The sequence below is a fragment of the Podarcis raffonei genome, chromosome 12 (genome assembly GCF_027172205.1).
Source record: "Podarcis raffonei isolate rPodRaf1 chromosome 12, rPodRaf1.pri, whole genome shotgun sequence".
NCBI lineage: Eukaryota > Metazoa > Chordata > Lepidosauria > Squamata > Lacertidae > Podarcis > Podarcis raffonei.
This window is the reverse complement of record NC_070613.1, coordinates 55,305,989-55,318,186: the sequence shown is the minus strand read 5'-3', so window position 1 is coordinate 55,318,186 and position 12,198 is coordinate 55,305,989. Positions and strand designations below refer to the sequence as shown.

At 42.1% G+C, this 12,198-nt stretch overlaps 1 protein-coding gene across 4 annotated transcripts in view; it reads left to right on the top strand.

Moving 5' to 3' along the window:
• The window catches only part of ELMO1 (engulfment and cell motility 1), a 283,672-nt gene that overhangs the window by 73,090 nt on the left and 198,384 nt on the right, over positions 1-12,198 (top strand). For 3 of the 4 annotated variants that reach the window (XM_053409945.1, XM_053409947.1, XM_053409944.1), the window contains 2 exons: positions 5,167-5,336; positions 11,287-11,322. In XM_053409945.1, the coding sequence (XP_053265920.1) occupies positions 5,167-5,336; positions 11,287-11,322 (206 nt within the window). The remainder of the gene's footprint in view (positions 1-5,166; positions 5,337-11,286; positions 11,323-12,198) is intronic. The other variant, XM_053409946.1, reaches the window with a different exon arrangement.

Genomic DNA, 12,198 nt, shown 5'->3' with positions numbered 1-12,198 from the left:
TCAATACGCCACACAATTCCATTTGAATTCTACCTCAGTTCATTTATTTTGTTTCTTGAACTTTTTGTGAGTCACCTGATGCTACGTCATGAAGTAGCTGTCACTGGCCGCACTGAGATAAACCATAAGCCACGGTTCAACAAGACATGAATTAGCATATTCTCATTGCAGGCTCATACCTTCATCCAGTGTGGCTGAGAGGATGTGTTTAGAAACTTCTGCTACCCGCATGGGCGAGGTGGTACAGAGATCTTACCAGAGATTCTTTTAACCAGAGATGTCAGGGAATGACTTTCGGCATGTGTAGCATTTGTTCTAGCATTGAGCAGTTCTCAGTAGGAATAACCCAGGAATAACCTAGCTTCGGTTGCCTATGCTCTGGTGACTTCTAGATTAGATTACTGCAGTGCATTACATGTGGGGCTGCCCCTGAAGACAGTTCAGAAACTGCAGCTAGTGTAAAATTCAGTGGGCAGATTTCTAATTTGGATCAGATGTTCTGAGCATATTGCACCAATTCCAGCCCTGCTGCACTGCTGCTGCTCAGTTTCCTGGCTCAATTCAAAGTGCTGATTTTGACCCATAAAGCCTTATGCTCCTTCCGACGCAAGTATGTTGAGCACCATCTCCCCCTTTGTGAACCCAGCTGAATTCTGAGGTTTTCATCAAGCTCATATCCATGAGCTGCATCTGAGGAAGACGAGGAGAGCAGCTACATGAGAAAGGGCCTTTTTAGTGGTGGCTTCCAGTCTGTGGAACCTGTTAGTGCAGCCTTCCCACTTGTCCTCCCTACTGTATTCCGGGGTGAGCATTTTAGGAAATTGCACTTCCTTTTTAATTTGGCTTTTAATTGATTTTATCTGTGTGCATTTTCATTTACGACACCGCTTACTGTTTAAAACAACTTGACAAATGCAATACAGAATAATAATTTATGTGAGCAACGTTCCAAGAGGCCATTCACGGTTTCGAACCGGAATGGGGTCCCTCGGCTCTCTCTGCCTCCCAACGCTATGTTGCTGCTCTTACTCCGGCCTTCATACAGTTGTCTTGAAGGGAACCAGTATGCATGAATAAACTGCACGTGCTCAGGGGTCTCACCTAACTGGGACACCCAGTTGTTTGGTGCTCCTAAACAGGAGCATCGGCTTGTGGGTAGCTGTTCTTTTGCAGACAGCTGTGTGCAACAGCAGGCTGAGTTTGCACTATGATGTGGAATCAGGGTGGATGGCCTGAGAAGCAGTGCCCTGCTCCATCTTGAAACTGCTTGCCCTGTGTGAGAGTAATGCACAAGCGGAGCCGTATCCTGTACGTAATTGACTTCTCCGTCTAAATATTTCTATGCTAAGATTCATGCTGCTTTGGCCCTGAAAGCTCGCTCACTGTCCTGTTTAAGCTAACAAACTTGTCCATCTGCCTTCCAGCAGAAAGGGCAGCAAAATCCAGCCAAATCAGAGACACATTTAAGGCATCATAGAGGCATTTTGAAGGGACGCAGGTGGCGCTGTGGGATAAACCACAGAGCCTAGAGCTTGCTGATCAGTAGGTCAGCGGTTCGAATCCCCGTGACGGAGTGAGCTCCCATTGCTTGGTCCCTGCTCCTGCCAACCTAGCAGTTCAAAAGCACATCAAAGTGCAAGTAGATAAATAGGTACCGCTCCGGCGGGAAGGTAAACAGCGTTTCCGTGCGCTGCTCTGGTTCGCCAGAAGTGGCTTAGTCATGCTGGCCACATGACCTGGAAGCTGTACGCCGGCTCCCTCGGCCAATAAAGTGAGATGAGCACCGCAACCCTAGAGTCGTTTGCGACTGGACCTAATGGTCAGGGGTCCCTTTACCTTTAAAGGCCTTTTGAGAAGGGATGTTTTACCCGTTTCCTCCTCCCTGTCTGACCAGGATAGTATAATTCATTCCAAACATCAGCCCCCCTTTGCACTTATCTCACAACAAAGAAGTGTTTCCATCAGATGAATATTTTCTTGTAGGTTTTTTTTTTTTTTTTAAGTAGGGCTGGCTTCTTGGTAACCAGAATTATCATGGCCTAATGAGCTGTACTCCCTGCTGTCCTGGCATTTATCGACCAGAAATTGCGGAGAGTTCTTTGGAAACTGCTCATAGCACATGTCCTGTAGGTGTCATTCCTAATGACACAATGAGAGAGAGGGAGGGAGAATTGGGGCAGAGGCACTGTATTCCATATGAGCGCATATAAAGCACTATGGCAACAGGAGCCAAGACCAGTGAAGGCGCCACACTGAGTGAAGCCTTTCCCCCCATCCATCAGTCGTGATAGCAGGCAGTGTCACCTAGGCTAGTTGCCATGCGAGACAACTAACAGTATTTTTGTGAAAAGAAACTATTTGTTTAATCTGTGATCACGATAAATCTGCTGTGTCTTTATTGAGGCTTGCTACACTAAAAGTTAGGGGTGAATGAGATCCCACTGCCTGCAGATGTCTGTGGAGTGTTTCAATTTCAAAACAGTGTTTGTTTGTTTTTTACATGCATATCCCATGTTTTTATAAAAGTACTCAAGGTGGCGTACAGTAAATAAATTAAAACAAGACACAGTAATAAAAGCCCAGTCCATATGCAGCCATCTTAAAATACTACGATTAAAAAAGAGGGGCAGTTCCAGCATAAAACCGTTTAAAGACCATAGTCTACAAAAAGTGGCTGAAATAATGCGCTCTCCGCCAACCATATAAAGCCCAGCAGTGAAGGAGGCAGGTGGACTTTCCTTTGAAGGTGTTCTAGATCAGAGGTTGCCACAAATGAAAAGCTCTGTTTCTGGAAGCTACATGCCATATTTCTGGTGGTGTGGGGAGCCGAATCAGGACTGTACATGATGATGAGTGAAACTGCTCCAGGAAGGCTTATATAGAGGAAGGTGATTCTTAAGGTATTTTGGCCCCAGGTATCTTTATGGCTTTAAAGATCAAAAGCAGCACCTTGAATTGGTACCAGAAATGATTTGGCAAGTAGTGCAGCTGGTACAAGATCTTTCAAATTTGATCCAATCGGTGGAACTCTGGCCAGAAGTTTTGCAGCTGCATTAGAAAGTTGAAGCTTCCAAACTCTTCTCAAGGGCAGCCCAGGCACATGGAGCTCATTAGAGTATTCTAATCTGTAGGTGACTGAAGCATGAAATAACTGATGAGAAGTCTGCTATCTTCCTTCCAAATAGTTCACAGTTGGCATATAAGACAGTGATGGTAGGAACTTCAGCATCCTGAAGTGTTTCCAAATCAAGGAATACTCTGGGAATCATAGTAGCATGATACGAAAGCTTAAGTTGGAAGCTTAGTTACTATTCATTTGGTGCTTTTTACTAAGTGCTCAAAGTGCTTTGCACACATTGTAAGGTAGGTGATGGCTGGATCTGAGATCCAGTGCAGGCTCCTTCTGGCGGGTGGGAGGGAGAGCCAATTATTGCAGATAGCTTCCTTCCCCCTGCACTCCCCTTGACAGTCCCAGGGGGCACAAAGGTTTGCGGGGGGGGGGGGATTGGCAAAAGGTACTTTCCCCATGAGCAGAACTCTGTGCAGTGAACATCCCCGCAGTGGAAGCTTAGTTAGAATCCAAGCCATTCATTCCACAGTAATAGCTTTAAGGTAGTTAATGAGGCAAAAGAAGAAGCATTTTTATCAAGAAGTGACCATGCAGGAAAATAGGGCTGTTGTTTTTAATGCGTAGTGGCATTTAAATTAATGTTATTATTAACTGCTGTAAAAAAAGGCTTCTGTGCCCACATAGAATTTCCCCCCCCTAAAGCAGAACTTTGTTCTTGGATAAATAGGAAACAGATTGTTGCCTTCCCTCTCTCATTCTCCACTGCGTGGACTTAGGCAGTTCACTAGTTTATAACAAAAAGGCTTAAAAAGAGATGCCACTGTGAAGCTGCTGAGCTGGAATTCATTTACAGATCCAACACTATCTGACTTCTGCTCAGTACAGGTTAGGAGGAAGAGCTCAGCTAGAAAATAATTTTCCATTTTTAAGTGTTCGTGCGCATTACTCTTTTTGCTTTGCCAGTTCATAGCGATCACACCCACTCCGATTGAATTGTACATCCTTTTCAGTGGACCTTGTTTACGTTGAACTCTGCACAGTAATGTGCCACACCTCTCCCGTGCATTGATGGACTTTCTGGTCTCAGTTTGTCATAACATTCCCAACTCTCCTGCCTGTACCTTTGTGTACTTCTCTCTCTATATAATAAAATGTAAGAATGTCACCACATGGTCCTCATTGGAGGATTTGTGGTGCCTCATCCTTTATTTGCATGAAGTCAGGACAGATTGGAAAGGATGAGTGAATGAGGCTTCAGACAAGGGAGTGAAACCAAGAGGGGAAAGTTTAAAACCAGGGCAGAAGTTTGAGTGAAGCAGGGATGGACAGATACTTAGAGGGGGAAAGTGATCATTTTAAACAACAGCAGAGATTTGAATAAAGCAAGAATCTGGGTACACTGCGGGGGAAAGTGATGATTTTAAACAATGGTAATGACTTTAGTAGAGTAAGTAGGGAGTGACACTAAGTGGGGGAGAATGGGAATTTTTAATAAGATTTGAATACAGGGAGAAGGGAGTTTGGAAAGGCTACGTTGTGTTAGCTTTTCGGTGTTAGCTTTTGTGTGTACCCATCTCTCTTATTTCTCCTTTGTTAAAACTATTTTTTGAAAGAAAAACCATCAGCGTTTCTTGACCCCTACATTACTCTGCCGTTGTTTAAAATAGCCCCTTCTTTTCCCTTCTCGCTGTACTCAAACCTCTCCCTTTTCCGTTCCTTAGCAACCCCATGTGAAAAAGATAAAAGGATGCAGAGCCCCCAAATTTCCCATAGTACCTTCGCACAATGTATTTCACTCTTGCTACTACTCCGTCTTCAGATTCAGTGTAGCAATTGAGAACATAAATTTTCATCAACCAACCACCAAACAGGAAACAGGATGAAGCATGGAAATGGGAGTGATCTGTGTGCAAGAGAGAGTTGAAAAAAGTAAGGAGGGTGGAAAGGAAAAGGGAGTGGAGGTGAAAATGTGATAATATTTAAACTAGTGTTTTTTCTTCAGGTGTCTTCATTTATTAGTTAACACTTGAAATTAAGGTCTGTCTCCCCCCCCCTCTCCCCTCCCTCCATTTATTCAATGTTCTGTCTTTGGTGAGGCCCAAACTGCCCTTCAGCTTCATGAGAGGATCCAGTCTTCTAGCATGGATGCCAAGTTGGAAGCACTGAAAGACCTAGCTAGTTATTCACGCGATATAACGTTTGCCCAAGAATTTATCAATCTAGACGGCATTTCGCTCCTGACGCAGATGGTGGAAAGTGGCACTGAGTGAGTATTTTAACACATGCACATTTTCTTATTTGTTGCTTGGATAAGCTAGTAAAATTGTATTTGTTGTTCATTTAAAAGTAAGTCATGTTAGAAGCCACCATTTCTGCTTTTGTTCCTTGGAAGGGAATGAGTATTTCACGAGAGACGAGTTAAAGAGAAGTAGTTCTCTGATGGAGGAATGTTTGTATGTGTTATCTGCCACTAGAAGTCCTGAGATCTATTCATCGCCTGATGCCCATTCTTAAATAGTTACCACATGATGTTTTAAAAGTATAGACAATTCGGGGAATGTTAGAAAACCCTTGGAAATCCTGCAAGCTTTATAGTAAAAATGTATGCTTGGGTGGCGGGGGTGGGGAAATATGTAGGCACTATTCTGTGTTTCTACAAACTTCCAGTAGCTAAACCATGCTTCTTGCCTGGATTACAGTTGGAGCCAGAATGCAGTCTAGCACCCAAAAGTTTTGCTTTTACAAGATGTAAGACTAGGGATGATCTGCCTTTTGGTAAGCTCCAGCCCGGTGTGTGTGCTTGCATGATTTACGCATCATAATGTGGATCCTTACTGAACAAGGCAAACACAGTGTTGTGAGCTAGGCAGCGGTTCAGTGAGGAACCTCAACTTAAAGCAGATAATTCCACTTTTTTTGGATCAGTTCAGTATCTCAGCAGAATTACCTGCCCCTGGAAGAGTCTGATTGGAAGCAAGGAAGGTCAGAGCACCATATCACTTAGAGAGGAAATGTGTAGACTCCTTTGTGTACATATTGTTAAACCTCAGTCTTTTTGATGAGCCAGATTATTATTTTTTGTGGGAGGGATGAAAGAATGAGAATGTTGTGAGAATGAAAGACCATATTTAATATTGCATCAAATTCAAAAGTTGTGGCTATATAAATAGCATAGCATTCCAGAGTGTCTTAACAAAATCTGAATGTGTGGTTCATCATTGTTGAAAATACAGGTTTAAAAATGCATTTTTGACATTGATTTCAAGTGAGTACTGTCAGCTTCAGTCGCTTGTTGTAAGAGGAAGGAAGGAAGGAGAGTTTCTCTTCCAGAGTCATTATATGCACCTGCTATCTCCTTTATGCTCCATCAAATTTGATGTGAAAGTCTCACTGTGGTTTCCATGTGCCCAGTGCAAATGGCAAGACCCATGCCAATAGCAGTCATTCATGGGGATGTGTGTTTGTGTGCGTTTGCACACGCACATGTCTTAACATACACAAAGAATGTGTTGCTGAGCAGCCGTTAAGGGTTGATTTAGTTGCTGTAATAAATGTGCATGTGAGACCCATCCCACTTGTCTTGGAATCCCACGGAGACCCCATCCTAGGAGGGCCAGCACAGATCTGGAGATATTCACAGGGACTAGCTGATTTGCAGCTTCCTGCCTTTAGGGATGGGAAACTGTGGTCCCCCAGATGTTGGACCCCAACATTCATCAGTCCCAGCCAGTATGGCCAGTGGTCAGGGGTGATAGGAGTTGTGGTCCAACGTGGTGGTGGTCGTGGGGCTACAGGTTCTCAGCAGCTCTTCCATAAGTGTGGAGTTACAGACCTACCTTCTTCCTGCTATTACGAGAATTCCCCTCCCCACTTATGTAGGTCACAATAGCCTTGGTAGCAGACAAAGAAGTGTGCTGCACCTTTAATTTGGAGATGCATGTGCCTCTTCTTCATGTCTTTGAAGGAAATTGTTCATGAACTTGAATGAAGTGACTTGCACCAAGAGCTTTGCAGATAAATAATTTCTTTCTCTGCAGCATGTTTTAATTCTGCTAAGGACATTGCTGCAGTGGTTGTAAGGCTAAATAGCAGGAGTCTTTCTCTCTCTGTGTGTGTACTGTATATGGAGCCATCATTATTGTGTTTTATGTGGTACCCTTCCCTTTCATGCAGGCCCCGGGTTCTGCACCCCCCTCTCCCTGTCTGCCACTGCCTGACTCCCTGCGGCCCTCTTCCAATTCAAAATTTGCCAGAACATTCCAAGTTTTGGGAAATGGCAATCTTGCAGCCACTGGATATTGTCACGGTGTTCTCTCTTTCTGCAGATTTAGCTGGGAGTTTCCCTGGGGGCAGATTTAGGTTCTTCCTTACAAAACAGGTCTAGCCGAGCCCTGAGCCACAGACAATCATTCTCTGTTCCCCCTAAGACATCCTAACTGAACTTGAAAGCAAGGGGCCTTCTTGATCTATAACCAGAGGCTTTGCCAAACAAGCCACAAAGGAGTTGGTCTCGTCAGAGCTGGCAAAATTTGTCTCAGCTGGAAGTGGCTCCTGGCAGATAGGAAGGGTGCACATTCAGCAAGTATTAAGCCTTTGTGGCTTGAGGAATTCCAAAAGGAGCTGCCGTCCTTTTGGTAGAGAGCCAGCAGTGTAATCCAGAGTCCCTTCGAGGACAAACAGTGAGCATATTGTGGTAGGCAAATGTCTAAGCAAGTATCCTTTCACTATTATTCTATAACATTATATTGCCATTCTGTTTCAGATTTTCTTCTTCTGTTAAAATTAATATGAACAAAAGTCTGTGGCTCATTTGTACTCTTGAGTTACAGAGTCTTTTAAAAGGCATTCCATTTTCTCACAGACCACTCTGAATTATTGGGATCCTTCTGGCCCACTAATTTTAGAACATCATTGTTCAGCGCATTATTGTTCATGTAACCCCCAAAAGGCAAATATTGTGACTTCAGCCTTCAGAAATAACATCATGCAGAATCAAGTCATGCCCAGTCTGGTTAACCTCACAGCAACTTTGCTGACAAGCAAGATCATTTGAATTCCCTTTGTTTCCCTATATGTTATGTTTAGGAAGTTCCAGGGAGAAAGATCAAATTAGAGCACTGATTCCTTCAAGCCCTTCCGACTTGATGTCACAGGAGAAATATATTAAAATCACAGATTTGAATACCTGTATTTTAGCTACAGCGAAAATTCGAAGAGCAACCAAAGGTTAAATTGTTTTCATTGCACAATCCTGTAATTTCTGCCACATATAAGTAAGGTTGAAAGGGGCACCATTACCTGCAAAAGGTTGTGCCTCAAATGCCAAGGATTATTATACTGTATATTTTTTTTGCAGATGATGAAAAGGGCCACCTCCCTTCAAGTAAAACAAACAAACAAACTCCTGTTCACATATGTGATGCTTTTGACTCAGCACTTTATATTGTGTTTGAAATTTACCCCTCAGGTGCTCTGATTCAGGATATAGCTGGCTAAAAACTTTTCCTTCAAAACCAGTATATTGCACAATTCCCATTAGTTGCCATAGGGCCTATCCTGAAGGTCTTAGTAGAGGATTGTGTCCATAGATTCCATCTTGAGAGGATGGGCATTTTAAAAACCCCTACTGTATTAATATATGACTTGAATTAAGCAAAACAGTTGCACACTCAACGTTATTGCTTATACAAATTGTGTCTGTTCTGTACAGCCTGCTTATTATGTTGGTATGACGAACCTTCATAACTAGTGCTCAAGTTCTGTAAATAAGCTCACAAAAGTTCCTAGCCTGAAGAAGGTTTTACTAGTGTTTCCTGTTTCCTGTGGTTACCAGGCTAAATTGTACCATGCAAGCATTCACCTTATTCACACACTTGTACATTGTCACATTTTGTTATAGTGATTCGTAGTGGTTGCACGTTGCCGTGGGATTTGGTGCAAATATTGTGAAGGACAATAAGTCAGGAGGCCACGGAAAGCAATTCTTTGCTGCCACAGGCAGAGTTCTTAGGAGTGGCAGGATCTGGCCAGTGCCGGATTTACGTATAAGCTAAACAAGCTATAGCTTAGGGCCATAGCTGTCAACCTTCCCTTTTTTTGTGGGAAATTCCCTTATTCCAGTGCCGTTTCCCGCTGCTAGCCCGGATTGTTAGATATCCCGTAGACTGTCCCCGGGACAGGTGAGGCTGCTGATCTCTTATTTTCAAATCTGAAAGTTGACAGCTATGCTTAGGGCCCCACTCTCTTGCGCCCCCCCCCAAAAAAAAAGAAAGAAAGAAAGAAAAGAAAACGATGTACATTTCCAAAATATAAGATAAAATACAAATAAAATAAAACCTACATACAGCAACAGTGTTTTGTGTTGTGTAGGCTCCAGCGATGTAAGTAATGGGCCCCGCCTGTTAGCCTGCTTCCTAAAATATCACTGGTTTGCTCATTTCTATATATAGGGTGCCTACATTCTGCATGGACTGGTTGCAAATTCCCATATAGCATATATTCAACACAAAAACTAGCGGCAATTTGTTGTTGACAAAGGACAGCTGGACATATAAAGGGCCCCATTACCTTCAGTAGCTGAGGGCCTCATCAAACCTAAATCTGGCCGTGAGCTGGACCCATAGTGTGCTAACTGGAGGGTGGTGAATTGTAGAGTTTTAAATGCTCACAGAGCATGTGTTTGTGAGGGACTTGAGAGCTGTATCTACACAGATATAAAAAAAACGCTATAAAGAAAAGCTATAGGGGATAAAGAACTCCCAAGGCAATCTGCCATTGACTGTGGATTCTGCTCTACAGCACCATCTGGTGTCACATTTTATAACACATTTTAAATGTTATAAATTGACCTGTGTAGCTGAGTCCATCATATTATGGTTATGATTCTGATTCTGATTTTTTTTTGGGGGGGAGTGACCAGTTGTAGGATTATACCCCACCTTTTCCGCAAGGCTTTGAGCTGCTCACACAAACATTTATCCTTTTATATCCTAAAAAGAGAGAAGGGGGGAAATAGAACTTTCTACAGTTAAAAACAAAGTTTTTATTTATCTGAACAGTATACACTTTACTAGCACACAAGAATAAAGAAGTAAAGGAAAACAGAACAGTTTAAATTAAACAAATTCACACACAAAAGTATAAATTTGGGTCATTTCATTTACATTATTGTGAAAAAATTACAGTTATTGGTGTGGGGGAACATTTTTTTTTAAAAGATTTATTTGTAAATATCATGATACAGTCCTCAAGGTCTTATGATAATTCTCCCTTAAAAGTTACTAAAAATTACAAATAGTAACTTATTTCATAGTAGATGAAAACCCGTCTTTTTTCGTTGTCATCTAGTAGTATACCACAGTTTTTGATTTCATTTTTCAGCAATAGCTATGGCCCAGATTCGACTGTACCATAAATCCCTCTAAATATTTCCATGCTCTTGTGATTGATATACTGTGTGATTTTTGCTAGCTGCCAGGATGGTTATCACAAGAATTGCCCGAAATAGCCTTCATTTTGGCCATCCTGTGCCCCCAGTAGCATTGGTATCAGTTCTTGTTTTGTTAATTAATTAATTTCTAGGGACTCCGCCCCTAAGCATTCCATTGGTGTTTCTCCAAATAACCAAATTGTCCCTTGGAAGCTGCTGACAGACTCCTTGGCGGTTGTGATGGAGTTGACTGCTACTTGAGCCAGCAAACTCCCAGGTCTGGTACCTGGCTGGAGGGTGGAGCTCAGGGGTCCATGATCCCAGCAGCTATTTAGTTTCTTATGGCTGATGTCTGGGCCCAGATGACCCTTCTGCTTGCTTCTGCGACAAGTTTGAGAGACAGATAAAAAGGATGTATGTCCCCAGAAACTTCGGGTCTTTGTCTAATAGGCGATGTCATACTATTGTCCGCCATGGTGGTGAGGTTCTGATATGCAGGCAAAGTTCTTAAGCATTCCTTAGAATAATAAGCAATCTCTCTCCCTCCCCCCCCTTTTCTGTGAGATTTTGTTGTTGAATTAAAAGGTATATTGGGTTGCTTTACATTATTTTCTTCCGAAGAGCATTAAAGCGTGTTATTACCATTTCAAGTCTGCTTCAGTTGAATTATTTCCAACTATAGTTCCTCTGGTGGTGTTCAAATGGCCTTGTAAAACTCAAATGCGGATTAGCAGGAAAATGTCTTAACAATGTTTCTCCTTATCTGAAAGTTTTTAAATTTTTGCAGACGATATCAGAAATTGCAGAAGATAATGAAGCCCTGGTAAGAATCTGATTGGCTCATGACCCTGCAAACTTCCTCCTCTTTGCATGATTAAATTCCAGGCCTCCCTGCTGATTTTATTTATTTGAATACCTGTGCATATTTTGATCAAGCAAATCTGCTTCTCTTTCCTGCTCTTTAATGCCACATGCCACAGATTTATTACAGAGCTTTCAGTTATTTATTTTTATTTTTATTTATTTTTGCAATGCTTGTGGAATGTATGCTTTGTTTTCCTATACCTCCTGTAGCTATTTGCTGGTGCTGTCTCCTTTTAGCTTTTCCTTTTTTTCTTTTTTTGCTTTGAGCTACCAACCCTCTTACATGAATATCATGTGTTCCCACCTGGTGCATCTGGGAAGTTGATGGGTTAGTAATAAACTTGAGAGTCACAGTCATTTTAATTTCAAGCACCAGGTAAAATGGTTTTCGAACAATGGAGAAATTGCAGTGTCATATATTTTCTGAATAAGCATGCTTTTGATTAGCTGACTCAAATTAATCTTAAACCTTCTGATAGTACAGGAGTTCAGTTTAAGTTAAAGAAAAGAAGGTTTCACTTTCAACCAGCTAACTTATTTCTGAATGCTGAGGTAGTAATGATAATAGCTTAGTTTCTGGGGGAAATAAGGACTAGATAAAAGCATTTGAATCTCAAGGGACATAATTTGTCCTAGCCCCTGCTGATGCATAATTCTTATTCATGCTGGTTCTTGACATTTCTCAGTTTTGTGAGCATGAAAGCTACTGAGTTGCTGGTGGCTGCAGTTGAGTTTCCTGTGTCTTATTCTCTCTTTTCAAGACTGGTCTACAGTATGCCTGAAGAAGTTTTGGCATAACATTTCTTGTTTCTAAGTTTGTACATGCAGTGTCAAT